Here is a 16,597-nt window from a genome sequence, read left to right as displayed (position 1 = left end):
TATATTTTTCCATTATCCATTATGTGCCCATCACCTTTTCACACTAATAACTCATAACCTGTTTCTACATTAGTGATATCTCTCCATTATCCATTATGTGCCCCTTACCTTTTCACACTCATAACTCATAACCTGTTTCTACATTAGCTATATCTCTCTATTACCTATTATGTGACCCTTACATTTTCACACTAGTAACTCATAACCTGTTTTTTCATTAGCTATATCTCTCCATTATCCTTTATGTGCCCCTTACATTTTCACACTCATAACTCATAACCTGTTTCTACATTAGCGATATCTCTCTATTACCCATTACATGACCCTTACCTTTTCACACTAATAACTCATAACCTGTTTCTGCATTAGCTATATTTCTCCATTATCCATATGTGTTCCTTACCTTTTCACATTCATAACTTAGTATCTGTTTCTACACTAGCTATATCTCTCCATTATCCATTATGTGCCCATCACATTTTCACATTCATAACTTAGTATGTTTCTACATTAGCCATATCTATGTTATCCATTATGTGCCCATCACATTTTCACATTCATAACTTAATATCTGTTTCTATATTAGCTATAGCTCTCCATTATCCATTATGTGCCCCTTACCTTTTCATTCATAAATAAGCACCTGTTACATTAGCAATAGCTTCATATTATCTCTCTGTACTGCTGTTTTTGTTTTGTTATTTGTTTGTAATGTGCGGGTCAACCCGAGAAGGAAGAGTTCCTCTGACTGAGTCTTGATTCCTCCTAAGGTTTCTTCCTCCTAATGTAAGGTAGTTAAGTAAGTTAAGTGAACTAAATTACCCTGCTATTCCACCAGTGGACCTCATGTTTGTAATTTTTTGCACCCCCTTTTTTTCATTTAGAAAACCTCTAAGGTGACTTCTTATTTTATACATAAATTTGACTAAGAAGCTTACACATTCACATCTTTCACTGGAGGAATAGTGAAAAAATTAGGTTAAGTGGAAAACTAGGTTAAGTCATTATACGTTGTTCTGATCATGTGTACAAGAAACACATGAAAGGGTCTCTTCAAGACGAATTGCTTCTTCTATTCATTACACATATTTTGAACAAAACAAGATTTTTGGCTACTGTGAAGGCCACTGCAATATGTTACTTTTTAGTCAGATGTTTTAATGTACTTTTAAACTGCTGTGAATTTGCAATGTTTTTAAATACAATTTCATTAAAACAGTTTGATTTCAATGGCCAAAACTGTCTTTGTAACTTTTATTTTTTTATTTTACTCAAAATGATTTATATCCAAGTCTGCTTCCAGAATCCAGTTCTGTTTAAAGTTAAAAGTCTATTTTCTAGTGATTTGAAGATGACCATGTCTTTTTTTTTTTAGCATATTTCACAAAACATATCAAAGGTTTTTTAACTAGACACAGAACTGGATTCTGGATTCTCCATTATCCAGTCTCCAGTCCTGCATTTTGTAATCACTGGTCATAATGGCATAAGTAGTGCATCTATCAAAGTAAAAAAAAAGGGCAGCATGTTCTTTGATGTAACTGATTTGCTGCCCAAAGTGTCATTATAACCAGTGATTACAAAATGCAGGACTGGAGACTGGATACAGTGTCTAGTTAAAAAACCTTTTATATGTTTTGTGAAATGTGCTTAAAAAAAAGAAATGGTCATCTTCAAATCACTCGAAAACTGTCTTTGTAACTCTTGCAATTTTACTCAAAATGATTCCAAGTCAGCTTCCAGAATCCAGTTCTGTTTAAAGTTAAAAGTCTATTTTCTAGCGATTTGAAGATGACCATGTCTTTTTTTTTTTAGCACATTTCAAAAAAACATATCAAAGGTTTTTTTAACTAGACACTGTATCCAGTCTCCAGTCCTGCATTTTGTAATCACTGGTCATAAGACACTTTGGGCAGCAAATCAGTTACATCAAAGAACATTCTGCCCCTTTTTTTTTTTACTTTGAGAGCTGCACTAGTTGTGCCACATGTACAAACCATGTATAATTTTGAAACATCCTCTAACCTTGGATAAAATGATTACATGTATCCAGTGCAAATATTAGATCAGCAGTTTGGTTCAGAGAAATTATGAAAGCAAATGATGAAACCAGACAACACAGCAGGCTTTGGAGGCATGACTGCCTTTAGAAATGTAATTTAAGGTACATACAGTGAATTATACCAAGAAAAAAAACTTAGGTCATTTTCTAAGCCTGTAAAACAGTAAATCTCAAGAGTCTCCTCATTCTCAGAGCTGTTGTTAGGCTTATCGTTCAAACATAAGCACCAATTCACAGTGAGGTGTGTGTGGAAACATGTCCACTGGGAAAGCCATTGTTGGAGTAAAGGCCTCTCCAGTGAGCTTCTTCTGCCAATTTGGTTTCCCACAAAGCTCCCTGAAGTTTCTCATAGCTTCTCCCTCCGGCTTGCAGGATACGTAGATAAGTCTCCGTATGTCCGTATGGTTGCGCAGGGCTCGGATCACTCTGTAATGCAGGCCTGCTCTAGAAGGATTCACAACAGCTGTGAGCCCACCCTCAGAACCCAAGGTGGGCATCAGCTTAGGAAGAATAACCTCAGCTTTTCCTGCAAGAAACTCACAGTTCTGAATGTCATTTAGAGCTGCGTTATGTTTTGCATCCTCCACAGCCTGCTCAATGAGCTCAACACCGATGACCTTCCTCACTCTTTTACTTAAGGAGATGCCAATAGCTCCTGTACCGCAGCATACATCCAGCAGTGTGCCATTCTCACAGTTCTGGCTCAGCTCTGCAACAGTGTTATACAGGGCTTCTGCTGCACCCCTGTTCACCTGAAAGAAGGAATCAGCAGAGATGCGGAACTTGAACCCGAGAACCTCCTCATAGATATGTGGCTCTCCATGCAGAAGCTGGTATGGAGACTCTTCATGACTGCATCTGGTCATGGTACTTTCCTGGAAATAAAGCGAGTCCAGCTGGCAAATGGCTCCAGGACCTTCTGTAAAATACTCCACTAAAGCTGCTTTATGGAAATTTATCTCCTCAGTAGTTAGCTTTTGTGGATGGAAGTATACGATAGCCATGGTGTTACCAGCAGAGTTTGTTCTCACTGTAATTTCTCTCCAGTGTCCACCATCATGAAACAAAATGCATGGCTGCAATGGTGATACACGTATGAAATCTTCGTAACACCTTGCAACTAGGCTGTGCTTCGATGGTACGTTGCAAAGATGGTCACCGTGGACACACACAATGTTTCCACTTTTTCCAGTGCCAATATAATAACCTACCGTCTTTGGATTTCCATCGACTCCTCTGTTGATAGAGAAGGTTGATTTATTGCGGTATCCATACCTCACTGGTGAGGGAATGATGGGTAGCAGTGGAAAAGGGAGCTCTCCCTTGTTAGACAAGACAGATGAGTCCTGAAGCACCTCATTTGTCATCTGAAGTAAGATCTTGTGCTGCTGTGTCTGTTTCCACTGGAGCTGCTCTTCATAGCCCATTCTCCACAGGGGAGTCACAGCATCAGCCAGTCTTTCCTCCCAAGTGAGAGTCTCCCAGCCTGGTGGTCTGAGTAGTTTTGTTCTTCTATTCTTTTTAGTGCTGACAGAAGAAACTGAACTAAAATTGACTGCTACACGGCTAACAGCTGCTTTAGCCAGCACATTATGACGGTGCTGTAGATGACCAGCACATTTCAGCAGTGAAAATATCTTACTGATGTGCATTTTAAATATACTACTCCTGAATGACAAGATCTAAAACCACACAGACCATGAAACTGTACAGGCAGTGTAGTGTCACCATTGGCACCAGTCACTTTTCCGTCCAGCCTGGTTCAACGTGGGTCTGGGAAAGATTCGCACATGGCACCATTGTGTCATTGAAGCTAAAATCCAAACATTTGCAAAAACGTGTTATGTTGCCTTATTTGCGACACGGTAGCTAAATAAAACAGAAACAAGCTGCGAAACTTAACCTAAATGAACTTTCTGACGCGTGATGGTAAACTCGAGTAGCTCAAACCGCTGTACTGTCGAGTAGTGCTACCTATCAATATGTGCTACGTTCTGTTCTGCGCATGCGCGGACGGTTTCGCGGATTATTTCTGTTTAATTCGGCTTTTTAAAATGTAAGCATAGTGTTAATATTAGCCTGAGTCTTACACAAATAGATATTTAAATTAATACAAATATATACAGCTTTGAAAAAAGAGAGCGCTTAAAAATGATGAGTTTCTTTGATTTTACCTAATTGAAAACCTCTGGAATATAATCAAGAGAAAGATCGATAATCACAAGCCAACAAACCAAGCTGAACTGCTTGAATTTTGAGAAGGGTCTGCGCGCAGATCTCATTTCTGAGCCCTACCTCTCCTGTGGTACCTACATGAGGCACCACAGAGGAGGTGGCATTTTTGCACCACGAGATAAATAAAGTTATCCAAAAGCAGTGTGTAAGACTCGTGAAGGAGAACATACCAAGATGCATGAAACCTGTGATTAAAAACCAGGGTTATTCCACCAGATATTGACTTCTGAAGACTTTATGGATATGAACTCGTTTGCATTATTTGAGGTCTGAAAGCTCACAGCTCTGAATTTTTCTTATAGAATTAAACAACAATGTTCATTTTACTCAAACATATACCTATAAATAGCAGTGAAATGGTCTCTTAATATTTTCCAGACCTGATTTGTTATTTTAATTAATTTAAATACATTGACACAGTGGTGAAGGCTTTTCCCCTATACATCTGCTAGGAGCATTTTCTGACAGATATGATTTTAGCCGTTAAAATACCCCACCTGCTGTTTTTTTCGGTACCTGTGAATGTATGGTGGTAGCACGATTTGACAAGGTCGCACAAATCGCCAGAACACCCTGGCGCTTTATTTTTGCTCCTATTTCTCCCCTGCGTCATTGCGAGGCGCCACGAATCTAGCGAAGTTCCGCCAGAGCTAGTTTATGGCGAGCCTGCCCACTTTCTAGCGCCCCGGCTACGTCAGAAATAAAGGACTGCACACCACTAGAGGGAGACCACGAGTGAGTCAAATACGAATGGGTTGAATGGAGCTAAACGGCTAAAACACTCATTTAAAATGTAATTAGCCACTTGCACAGAATATTAATTTAATTTTAGAAAGTAGAATAAAATGTCTAAATGTATATACATATATTATTATTATTAGTAGTAGTAGTATTTTTTTTTACAGCAAACTGTTTTACACTGTCAAAGCGCTAACACTGCTACTATGTGCTGACTGGTTGGTGATCTGATGTAGTGTAGAGATAGATGTATGGTAACAAAGTAGAAGTACTTCACTACTGTACTTAAGTACTAAAATGCTGTGTCTGTATCTACTGTATCTCTATTTTTTCTCTTACTTCCACTGTTACTTCAGTACATATTTTCCATAAGTTTCATACTTTTTTATGTACTGCACTGTTACTTATACAATTATAAAGGTACACAAATACTTTAGTACTTCCATTTAAGTGTGGTTCTTAAAGAACACTTCAACTTCTACTCAAGTCACTTTTTGATTGAACACTTAAGTCGGAGTCTCTCGGTTTAAAAATGATCAAACATTTGCTCCATATGAACCCATTTACTTTGGACTAACTCAGGAGCGCCCCCTGGTGGGGTGCAAAACCCGGAAGAGACTCTAAAGTGGGTATTCTCCTGTGTGGAGACTCTGTGGTTCCGCTGTCGCAATGGAATCAAACAAGGACGAAGCGGAACGATGCATCGAGATTTCTCTCTCAGCGCTGAGAGACAGTCAGCCCGACAAAGCCCGGAGGTTCCTGGAGAAAGCGCAGAGGCTGTTTCCCACAGAGAAAGCGAAACGTATGTAAAAACAGGCTCCCAGCAGCACTCACACCGGAGAGAGCGCTAGCCTAGCCTAGCCTAGCTGTGTTTAGCTACCAGCTGGCTAACGATAACCACAGAACTGGGTTAGCCAAGCTAACTAGCTAACTCTAGCTTCCTGTCTCAGAGGTTTCTTCTGGAGCTGATCCAGTGATTCAGAGGTGTTCAGAGTGTTTGTGTGCTGTGACATACTCTCAGATTGATAGCTAGTGCTCGCTCTCCCCCTGTCTATCTCTCTCTCAGTAATCACACACTAGCGGACTGAACTGCTATGTTGTTTATATAATTTATACCCGTGTTTCTCAGCCCTGCGGCAGGATGATGCAGCTGATCAAAGTTCAGATGTAGTTAGGCTGGTTGTAGCGTATGTGTAAGTGTTTACTAAATTCAGATTTACGCTTTAGTAAATATAAACGGGCTGCACCACACAAACTGGTATATACCTAGAAGCAGACATGTATAACGTACTAGAGACTCAGATTGAGTGTTAGTGAAAGTGTGATATGAACTAGCGTGGAAGTTGAATTTTTCTTTAAGCACCATATTTAAGTGAAAGTACTAACGTATCCAACTTCTTTTGTACTCAAGTGTTGCAAGTAGTTTATTCTAAAAATGTAGTACTAAAGTGCTAAACGTAAAGATACAATACTCCTAGCTGGCACTCAACCGACCTTCAACGCTGAAATGTGGTTTAAGTAATGTTTAATGTTGTTTCAACGTTGAAACAACATTTAATGTTAAATGGTTGTGCAAACGTTGAAATTTATGTTGAATCAACATAACGTCCTTAACCTTCTGTCTTATGAATCAGCAATTAACATTTCATCAGCATATATAAAATACGCAATAAAAAACGGTTGGATAGAGGGATGTAAAAGTGGTTTTATTCCATTTGCAGTTTTTGCTTTTTAATTTGGCACCAATTCTTCTCCATACCTGGGGGTGTATTCATGTTCTATTTGTTTTACTGTTTTGCTTTTGAGATCAGATGTTGAATCAGATTGGTAGAGGTGGGTCACATTCTTTATACTCAGTTTTACTCTTGTGTTGTAAGTTTATTGTTAACACTCTCTTAACCATTGATTTTTCTACTTTTAGTGAGCTATCCTAGCTGGCATTTCAACGTTCGTGTTATGGTTGAATCAACATTGGATTTGGTGTTGATTTTGAAAGTGAATCAGTGTTGATATGGCAAGGTTGTTTCAAGTAACAGTGAGCGCATCTACTGGTCTGGCAGTGATGATGTGGCTTTGGAACAGTTCCTAACATTCTTATAATTGTAAGGAGTAATGATGCAGCACATACAAATGTATTGGAGTACAATTATTAAACTCATGGAAAATATGTAATCAAGTGAAAGTGAAAGTAGGATTTGTTAAAAATCTACTGAAGAGAGGAAAAGGGCTAATTATAAATTCTGGAACCACAAATGGACACCTTCAAACAGACAGGCCGACCAGTCATCTCAGTACATGCGGTAGAGATAGAGAGAGAAAACAGAAGGGAAGAAAAAGGGGGACTAGAAGGGTTGTGTAAAGGGAGTGGGACAGGCCTGTTACCAGAGTGCAGGAACTGGAACCATGAATAGATACCTCAAGACAGAAACTCTGGACATAGGGGAGACAGAGAGAAAGAAAGATAAAGATTAGGACAGGGTTTATGTTTGGGGTGTGACCTGTAAGAGTCAAGTCAAAGTCAAAGTCAAAGTGGTTTTTATTGTCATTTCAGCTATATACAGAGTACACAGTGAAACGAAACAATGTTCCTCCAAGGACCATGGTGCACATAAACACAGTGTAGACAGAACAATAGTGCAACAGTACAAAAGTGTAGACAGACAATACAACACAATACAAACAAAGAATAATAAATAACAAGACAGTGTGCAAATTTTGCAGTGTGCAAAAAAAGACCAGGTGAGGTAGTAATTATTCTATTACACAGTGTGCAATAGAGTCCAGTGAGGTAGTAGGGTTTTTAGTGCTTTCCATTTTCTGGGGTAAGTGGGGTAAGAGTGTGTGTGCATGTACAGAAAAACCATCAGTTCAGTCTCTGCAGTTAAGGAGTCTGATGGCTTGGGGGTAGAAGCTGTTGCAGAATCTGGTCGTGCTGGACCGGATGCTGCGGTACCTTCTTCCCGAAGGCAGGAGGGAGAACAGTTTGTGTGAGGGATGAGTGGGGTCATTCACAATGCTGGTTGCTTTGCGGATGCTCCGGGTGGTGTAAATGTCCGTGATGGAGGGGAGAGAGAGATGCTGATGATCCTCTCAGCTGTCCTCACAATACGCTGGAGGGTCTTGCGGTCAGAGACGGTGCAGGTCCCAAACCAGGCAGTGATGCAGCTGCTTAGGATGCTCTCAATGGTCCCTCTATAGAAGAGTGTGAGGATGGGTGGAGGGAGACGGGCCTTTCTCAGCTTCCGGAGGAAGTAGAGACGCTGCTGGGCTTTCTTGGCTGTAGAGCTGGTGTTCAGGGTCCAGGTGAGGTTATCTGCTAAGTGGACACCAAGGAACTTGGTGCTCTTAACAATCTCCACAGAGGACCCGTCGATGTTGAGTGGAGAGTGGGTGTGTTGTGCTCTCCTGAAGTTAACAACCATTTCCTTTGTCTTGTCCACATTCAGGTGAAGGTTGTTGACTGTACACCAGTCTGTCAGCCGCTGCACCTCTCTGTATGCTGACTCGTCGCCTTTGGTGATGAGACCCAGCACGGTTGTATCATCGGCGAACTTGATAAAGCTGTTAGAACTGTGTTTTGCAGCACAGTCATGAGTCAGCAGGGTGAACAGCAGAGGACTCAGGACACTGCCCTGGGGGGCCCCCGTGTTCAGTGTGATGGTGCTGGAGGTGCTGCCCCCGAACCGGACTGACTGGGGTCTCCCCGTCAGAAAGTCCAGGATCCAGTTGCAGAGGGGGGTGTTGAGGCCGAGCGAGCTTAGAGAAATAGTAAGAGAAATAGTAAGAGGGACAACAACAGTAATGATTCATCTAAGTTAAAAGACTAATTGTTTGTTAGTTAACAAGTTGATTAGTATGATCGTGTACTGCTTTACACCACGGCTGTTACAGTTTTATGGTCAGATTAAAGGCTTGCATTCACTTTCTCTCTTTTTCTTTGGTAACATTAAATCCTAAAATCCATAAAGTATGTATGGTTGTGCAGTTTCTACAGTGGCCCATTTTCCTAATATAAATTGTTCTCTCAGGATTATTAGAGTCTATATCCCAAAATGGAGATGCACACGGCAGTGCTAATGACTGTGGAGACACTGACAGCCCTGGAGTACGACACAGAACCAGCAGTGCTGGAGATCACACCTCAGGAGCAGACAGTGCCACAGATGGAGCCAAGTCATACACACCAGATCAACTGGATGCAGTCAAAAGGTGTGTGTTGTATTTTTCTATTTGCAAGAACTTTTAAAACTTATTTTATCAGAAATACTTAGCTTTTAATTATAACTTAATAAAGATTGATACAATACAGTTCGTGGTTGATTAGATACAGTCCCCATGTGTCCGCACGATTAGGTATATCTTAAATGCATCAGTATGAAAACAATCCTGGATTTTAGATACACAAGAAATTCTCCCCAGTAATTAATCACGGCTAGTAGATTCAGGTGATTTCCACTTAATAGATATATATTTTTAGCAGCATGGAATGCTATCTTAATATATAAGGTTTAGCTACCCCATATGATATTCTAACACAAATTCATCTCCTAGCAGGGTATGTTTTGGTAATTGGGGTATATTTACTTTGGTGAACTCTAAAATGACCTCTAAAAATAGCCTTTTAATATCCTTTCAGAGTTGGGTGATTAGATGCACTTTTTGATGCATCAAAAATAACAAGGTCTTGCCCTTTGTTGCTATATAAATTAATTAATTACAGAATCCAACACTGTGAAAGTATTTTTTATAATGTTGTAAAGCCGCTAGCTAACATGTTAGCCTAGGACTAATTTAGTAATGAAGAGTTCACTTTTTTTTAATAGGTATAGTTCACTTTGATTTACACGTACTTGTGTACTTTCATATAGTACTTATTTGTGCAGTGTAGTTATTAAAATAAATGCTTAATTTTCTGTTCTCTGTTGAATGTATTGTTTGTCTCATTTAGGATAAAAAAGTGCAAGGACTATTATGAAATCCTTGGAGTCGGGAAAGATGCCTCAGAAGATGATCTGAAAAAAGCATACCGAAAGCTGGCATTGAAATTTCATCCAGATAAAAACCATGCTCCTGGTGCTACAGAGGCATTTAAAGGTAAGAAAAAAACGCATGTTTTTCACTTTCTTTCCACTGGGGGAATTTTATATTTGACATTTAAAGGAAAGTATTTCATTTTTAACACTTCCTCCTTTTGGTTATAGCCATAGGAAATGCATATGCTGTTCTTAGTAACACTGAGAAGCGGAAGCAGTACGACCTTTATGGTGAAGAGAAAGTCCACCCATCACGTCATGGCCATTCTCATCGTCACTTTGAAGCAGACATTTCTCCCGAGGATCTCTTCAACATGTTTTTTGGTGGTGGATTTCCATCTAGTAAGTGGGACAAAATCTTGTTTTACATTTAAGACCCATCGGTTAAATGAACCCCCCCTGAATATAAGCTAATCACTGGTGTATTTAAAGATTATTTTTAAACTATTCCCAGGTAATGTCCATGTATACAGTAATGGTCGGATGAGATTTGGCCATAACCACAGACAAGAACGACGAGAACAACAGAGAGATGTAAGTGGCAGTAGAGTGAAAATACTTTGTAACATTATTATGAATTGTACAGAACATTGTAAATATGTTCATGTAAATCGTATCCTGACTGTCACCAAAAACCTTCAGAAAAGTCAGAAAGTGAAAAATAGAAATATATACACATACACACATACACACAGTGCATATATGTATGAATCTATGTATTTATAAGAGAATGTGAGAAACTATTACTGTCTTGGGTATTGTATATATTTTTTTCTATTCAGCTTTGCAAATATCTAATATTGCATAATGACTAGGTAGAAGCTTTTCAGTCTCTTAAGAATGGCATAAGCAGCATTTAACACAATCTTTTTTTTATTTAAAATCTAGGGAAGTCTTGCTTTGTTTGTTCAGCTGATGCCCATCCTCATCCTCATCATAGTTTCTGCGCTCAGCCAAATGATGGTTTCCAGTCCTCCCTACAGTCTTAGCCTCAGGCCGTAAGTTTGCACTGCCTCATTTCACTTTACCTAATTTGTTGCCTGTGGTAGACAAGCACATTTCTACCCGTATACCATCAAATCATAAGCTGGAGCTGAGGAAGACTGCAGCTGTGTCCAAAGCTGTGCCCTATTTGCTATTCCCTACGTGTGAAAATCCAAAAAAATGACATAATGTGAGTGAGCTCAATGCTGTGTGACAGCCAATGTATAATCTGAACATTAGTCTTTTTTTTAGCAAAACAATTAGGGATATTAATGTTCCCTGTCTGATATGAGGAGCTGTTTTGTCAGCTATAAATTTTACATTTTACATTTGACTGAAAGCCAAATACAGAACACGTTTTTAGCAGGTTCTCATTTATTTTGACTCTTTCTTAATTGCATAAATGAAATAGCCTCTTGTTGTTGTGTCTTGCTTTTAAAAATAAAACTTTTTAAACTTTTTTTAATATGCCAGCAGACATACAAATAAAGCATAGCAGTAATTTTGCTACCTAACATTTTACAGTGTTGGCCCGTACAAATATTAAAACCCTACAGAGGACTTTTGTTCGAAACAATTGATGCAGAGACAGCAGCTGGTCACTGCTGGGCTGAAAGACCCAAAAAGTTCAGACACAGTTGCTAACAATTGGGTTAAAGCTGCAGGCATTGAGAGGTTTATCAATGCTAGCTAACTGTATTTCCAAGCTGGATTACTCGCTGAGGGTATATCAGACAGTCCTTTTAATTTTTCACACTGTTCTTTGTCTCTAGGGAGCCTTACTGTCTGGTTTTAGCTAACACTGACATCTTTTCGGCTCTGTTTTGTGTATAAATTATTTGGCCTTTTCTTTTAATGGTACTAACAGTTTGTTATTGTCATTTTCAGTATGTTTATACAGTGCATTGTAGGATTGCTGTACATACAATTTTGCAAAATTGTAGAACAACAAAAATGGTCATTATGTCGTGAATAGGGTGCAGTTTCAGACAAAGCATGCTTTTAAAAATGTATGTGTTTATTTCTTTTTGACCTTACATCACTTAATCTTTCGTATATAACTGAGAAATACACCGATAATAAAACTTATCAGCAGAAACAGCTGATGAGCTATTTTAGCAAAAGTGTTTGTTACTGTTACATGTAATGGAACTTAAAATGTAACATTTTTACACTTTTTTTCAAATGTCTAGGACAATTAGCAGTCACTTTTCAGTACAACCTGTTCTGTTAATTTCAGATATGCATAAGAGTCTTTGCATTCCAGTTTTAGCCAGGTCTGTATTGTCTCTGCTGCAGCCAAGGTTTTTTTTAGACACACCTACAGTTTCATTTATGTACAGTACACTCTGTACTAATACCACCCTCTTGAGGAAAATCGTCAGCAGTCGTTATAGATGCATGGTTACTGAACTGAAAGCCACATCCAAAAGACAGGTTTATTTTAAATGGGTTTGCATTGATTAGTGTTCTTCCAAATGTTTAACAAATTATTACTATCTAATATATTGCAGATCTTCAGGACACACAAACAGACGACAGACTACCACTCTGAAGGTGCCTTACTATGTGGGAGACCAATTTTCAGAGGAATATAGTGGAATCAATCTAAAGCATATTGAACAGAGTGTGGAGGAGGACTACATTTCAAATCTTAGAAACAATTGTTGGAAAGAAAAACAACAGAGTAAGTTACATCAATCTCCATCAGATTTTTTGTTTAAGCACTGTGCACTTTTTGTGTATTCAGTAAAAGCACTGATAGCAGTGCAGATGCTGTTTCCAATCCTTTTGGTTAAAAAAAATATATTGCAAATGAAGAAATCACATTATCTAATACACATTCCAGATTGGACATCTATAAATTAGTGTTAGCATTACTGTATTTTATAGTAGTTTATTGTAAATGTTTTAGTTATTTTATAATTATTTTTTAGAATGCTAACTCATTTGCATGCTATGTTTTTTCTTGCAGAGGAAGGGTTGTTGTATCGAGCACGTTATTTTGGAGATTCAGAGCTGTACCAAAGGGCGCAGAAAATGGGCACACCAAGTTGTTCAAAGCTTTCAGACATTCAAGTCCTGCTGCATGGACACTGAGAGACAAGAGAGTAAGTCCCTCTAAAATCAGTTCATTTGATTAGAGATTGTGAAAACAATAACTAATATGCTTTCAGCAAATTTTGTTTGAATTAAGTGTTTAAAAAGACTTGTTGAGCTTTAATGACTGCCTGATATTAGAAGCTACATTGAGGATGTAAAGATGCTTGACTGCTTTTTCTTATTCCGAATGATTACCTGACCCTTTTCACTTTGTTTTATACAGGTCCAGTGGTGAATGTTAATTTTGAAGGTGACCAAGTACAGAAATATTCTGCTCTCACCAAGCTTTCACTGAAAGCAAAGTGGGAATTTGCACCAGGAAAAGCAAAAATATCTATATCCGTGCGCTTTTGGGGCACATATTTGTCTTTCCTCTCCCCTGTGATGTTTTTAAATTTGCACATCACAGATATTGCTGAAATTTCAGAAGTGGGTCTAAAACTATAATTTTCTCATTTGAAAATGATTACGGATCTTGAGGTTAAAACATACTTTATAGCTGTATTCTGAATGGTAAGCTATGCTGCTAGCTTAATGCTTTTCTTTTCGGTAAGTCTGTGCACCCCAATTCCATTCTAAGCAATTTTAGAACCCTATATTTGGGTTGTCTGAGCCACTCAAGATTTTTAGTATTTTTTTGGACCTGTGTTTTTGACAGCAAGAACTAAATTTAAGTTGTTGCCATTCCTTGTTTAATTGTTCACTGTAGATTTGCCTGTTGGATTTTTTTTATCAAGCATTTGAAATTAATGAAAAGAGATTTTGATCTGTATTTATTAAAATGGAATCATCCTAGATTTCTGTCTCATTTTATTAACAGAAACCGTTTCAGACATGTCTGCATGATGTATACATTATTTTCACAAAACCATGCCAATATTTTATTTAATTTAAACGTAAATATGCATGAAATTATGTGCCTTGATCTTGTTTGAGAGAAAAAGCCTGGTTTAAGATTGGTGGAACATATTTGTCTGAAATAGTTTGGATCAACAGTTATTAAATACTTCAAATTAAGCCACATATAGTACAACTTCTGAGTGAACAGAAGAAAATTTGTCAGATTTTGTTACAGTTATCTCTGTATTTCTCACTGGATTAAAACAGTTAGCTTAGTTTATCCTTGTACAAAATAGGTGTATATATTCAACATTAAAATGAAACAAACACAAAGGTATCAGTCAAGAATCAATTCAGATTCAAGGTACATTTAATGTCATTGCTTGAGAGCAAACAAAACTTGCATCTGTACATGAACAATTCATAAATGGGCACAATATTTGTAAACTTGGCAAAGAAGAATTGTGTGCAAATATTCCAGCATAACAAAGGCACATTGGTTTTACATGACAGTTTCTGTAATAAATAAAGTATCAAAACAATAATAATGTCCTTCTTGAGGTAGGTTTGATAGCTGCCATAGTCCAGTAATGGACTTACAATATAAATTCTTCATATTGATTGTGCTGAATCAACACATTTGGCATGTCTGCCCACAACTTGCATGGTAAAACCCACACATAGTCCAAACATAATTGGAGTCATTTTCTTAAATAAGAAAGAAGGCAAATTACAAAGGAGTCCCCAGGTGATTATATGTAAGTCCAGGTATCCTTTGTGATAGATATCTTTGGGTCATAATTCTTCTATGTACACTTCACTCGAGCTGTAAAGCTTCTTTTTGACCACTGTAAAGCCCGTGCTCAGTCTGACCGTATTACTGAGCTTCATTGTAAACTTTGGCCATAGTCCACCAAGATCTGGACGCAGCAAAAATGTAAGATGAAAAGTTGGCACAGTTGAGGGGTCCACAGATAGTTGTCCAATGCTTTGATAGGACTTGCCATTCTCCACACACAGGTCAATTAGAGCTCCTCTCAGACCACAGGGTTCACCAGCTGCCAGGTGGAGGAGCTCCTGTCCAATGTGCTTCAGTAACTGATGAGGAACCAGAAGCTTTGTCCATCCTAGGGCTCTGGCACTGGCCTCTCCAAGAATATCAGACAGATTGTCCATAGTCTCAGCACACAGTGCCTCTTCAAATGGGTCTTCTGTTGAAATCACTGGAAAGCATCCTATAATAAAAAAATATATATATATATTTAGTCTTTTTGGTATTTGCTTACATTTAAATTATATTTTATTAAAGCACTACACAACTAGAGAATTCAAATGTGATAAAAAATTACAACAGATTCATTTAAACACTGACATATTAAAAAAAAAAAACATTGTAAGCTTATTAAAACGTACCTGATTGTCTTTCCTCAGAGATAGAGATTTGTTTCGTGTGTTCTTCGTGGCTCATCTCCATAAGTTTCTGGACCATTCTTCCCCATGAAAGACGTTTTGATGTGGCGGGTTCTGACGCTGAGCAGTTCATGGTTTGTTATGCAGTTCTGTGCCAAAGTCAGCCTAAACTTCTGCTGGTCAGTTCAGAAAGTCGGCAAACTCGAAAGCGGCTCAACAAGTATTTATACTGAGCAGAGGAAAGCCCCGCCCTTCGCACTTCCCATCCAATCAGATTACAGCGCACGTTCCCAGCGTGCCAACTCGCCCGAGACCGCTGTGGGCCATTGAGCGATTTTGTCCTGACCTGACTGGACCTCCGGGACCAGTGGGGGGTAGAGCCGTATTGATTGTTTATGCCAAAACTCTTACTGCCCACTGCAGTGGAGAAAAGCACGCCCGTGCTGTCCTTATCTTCAGCCTCATCACGAGAAACCTCACCTGAGAACTTCAGAACGTGAGAAAAGATGTGAAAACTCCAACTAGAACATTTATTTGCTTTACTGCTCTTCTTCAGCTTCAAAATATCAAGTCAACTTTATTTCTAGCACCTAAAAATAATTAAGTGTCGGCCAATAAATATAAAGGTAAATATATAGTTAACCTAACGATTTTTTTATTAGAATAAAACAAAAAAGTTGAACGAGCTATTGTTGGCAGATGACAGAAGGCTTGACTCTTTAAATGGACCCAAACACCTGAGAGAATAAATAGGCTTTGTGTCGGAAAAAGAAAATAACTATGTAAAAAAGGCACTTAACAGTAGCTATGTTAATTATGATTAATTTAGTTGTGGAGAGTTGGGAAGGTTGAAACACATTTTGCATTTTCTTCAGTTTCTCTGAAAAAAAAACTGTTTGTATTGGAAACATACTTTTAACATAATAAAACAACATCCGTGAGCCACCCACGCTGCTGTAACCTAGGTAAATGTGATAAAATACTCATATATGTAGGCTACAAAGTCAAATGTTGCATATGGCCCCACAACAGGGAAGAGCTGCAACTTTCATTAAAATGTATTTTAATAAAATAAACCTTTAACCTCATTGATAGGCTAAATCACTATTCAATAGAATTATATTATTATAAGTTCCTTTATCTTCAAAATGGGAACTTCACAGAAAAGGAGAAACATCATAACCTTTAATAG

At 38.3% G+C, this 16,597-nt stretch overlaps 3 protein-coding genes across 3 annotated transcripts; 1 reads left to right on the top strand and 2 right to left on the bottom strand.

Moving 5' to 3' along the window:
* Window positions 1-2,122: 2,122 nt before the first annotated feature.
* On the bottom strand, window positions 2,123-4,055 carry trmt2b (tRNA methyltransferase 2 homolog B). Its single transcript, XM_007249501.4, has one exon. The coding sequence runs from the start codon at window positions 3,712-3,714 to the stop codon at window positions 2,269-2,271; it is 1,446 nt and encodes a 481-aa protein (XP_007249563.2). The 5' UTR covers window positions 3,715-4,055; the 3' UTR covers window positions 2,123-2,268.
* Window positions 4,056-5,670: 1,615 nt separating this feature from the next.
* On the top strand, window positions 5,671-13,952 carry dnajb12a (DnaJ heat shock protein family (Hsp40) member B12a). Its single transcript, XM_007249502.4, has 9 exons — window positions 5,671-5,837; window positions 9,064-9,244; window positions 9,984-10,129; window positions 10,237-10,410; window positions 10,523-10,602; window positions 10,957-11,066; window positions 12,567-12,739; window positions 13,028-13,163; window positions 13,379-13,952. The coding sequence occupies exons 1-8, from the start codon at window positions 5,705-5,707 to the stop codon at window positions 13,150-13,152; spliced, it is 1,122 nt and encodes a 373-aa protein (XP_007249564.3). The 5' UTR covers window positions 5,671-5,704; the 3' UTR covers window positions 13,153-13,163; window positions 13,379-13,952.
* A 378-nt stretch (window positions 13,953-14,330) lies between these two features.
* On the bottom strand, window positions 14,331-15,623 carry LOC103024026 (DNA damage-inducible transcript 4 protein). The gene is made up of 2 exons (XM_015605855.3): window positions 15,409-15,623; window positions 14,331-15,230 (listed from the first exon to the last, which is right to left on the bottom strand). The coding sequence occupies exons 1-2, from the start codon at window positions 15,536-15,538 to the stop codon at window positions 14,791-14,793; spliced, it is 570 nt and encodes a 189-aa protein (XP_015461341.2). The 5' UTR covers window positions 15,539-15,623; the 3' UTR covers window positions 14,331-14,790.
* Between the last annotated feature and the right edge of the window lie 974 nt (window positions 15,624-16,597).

This window comes from Astyanax mexicanus, chromosome 7 (genome assembly GCF_023375975.1).
Source record: "Astyanax mexicanus isolate ESR-SI-001 chromosome 7, AstMex3_surface, whole genome shotgun sequence".
In the NCBI taxonomy this organism is placed as follows: domain Eukaryota; kingdom Metazoa; phylum Chordata; class Actinopteri; order Characiformes; family Acestrorhamphidae; genus Astyanax; species Astyanax mexicanus.
Note: the sequence above shows the minus strand (reverse complement) of the source record. Positions and strands in the feature narration are given on the sequence as shown.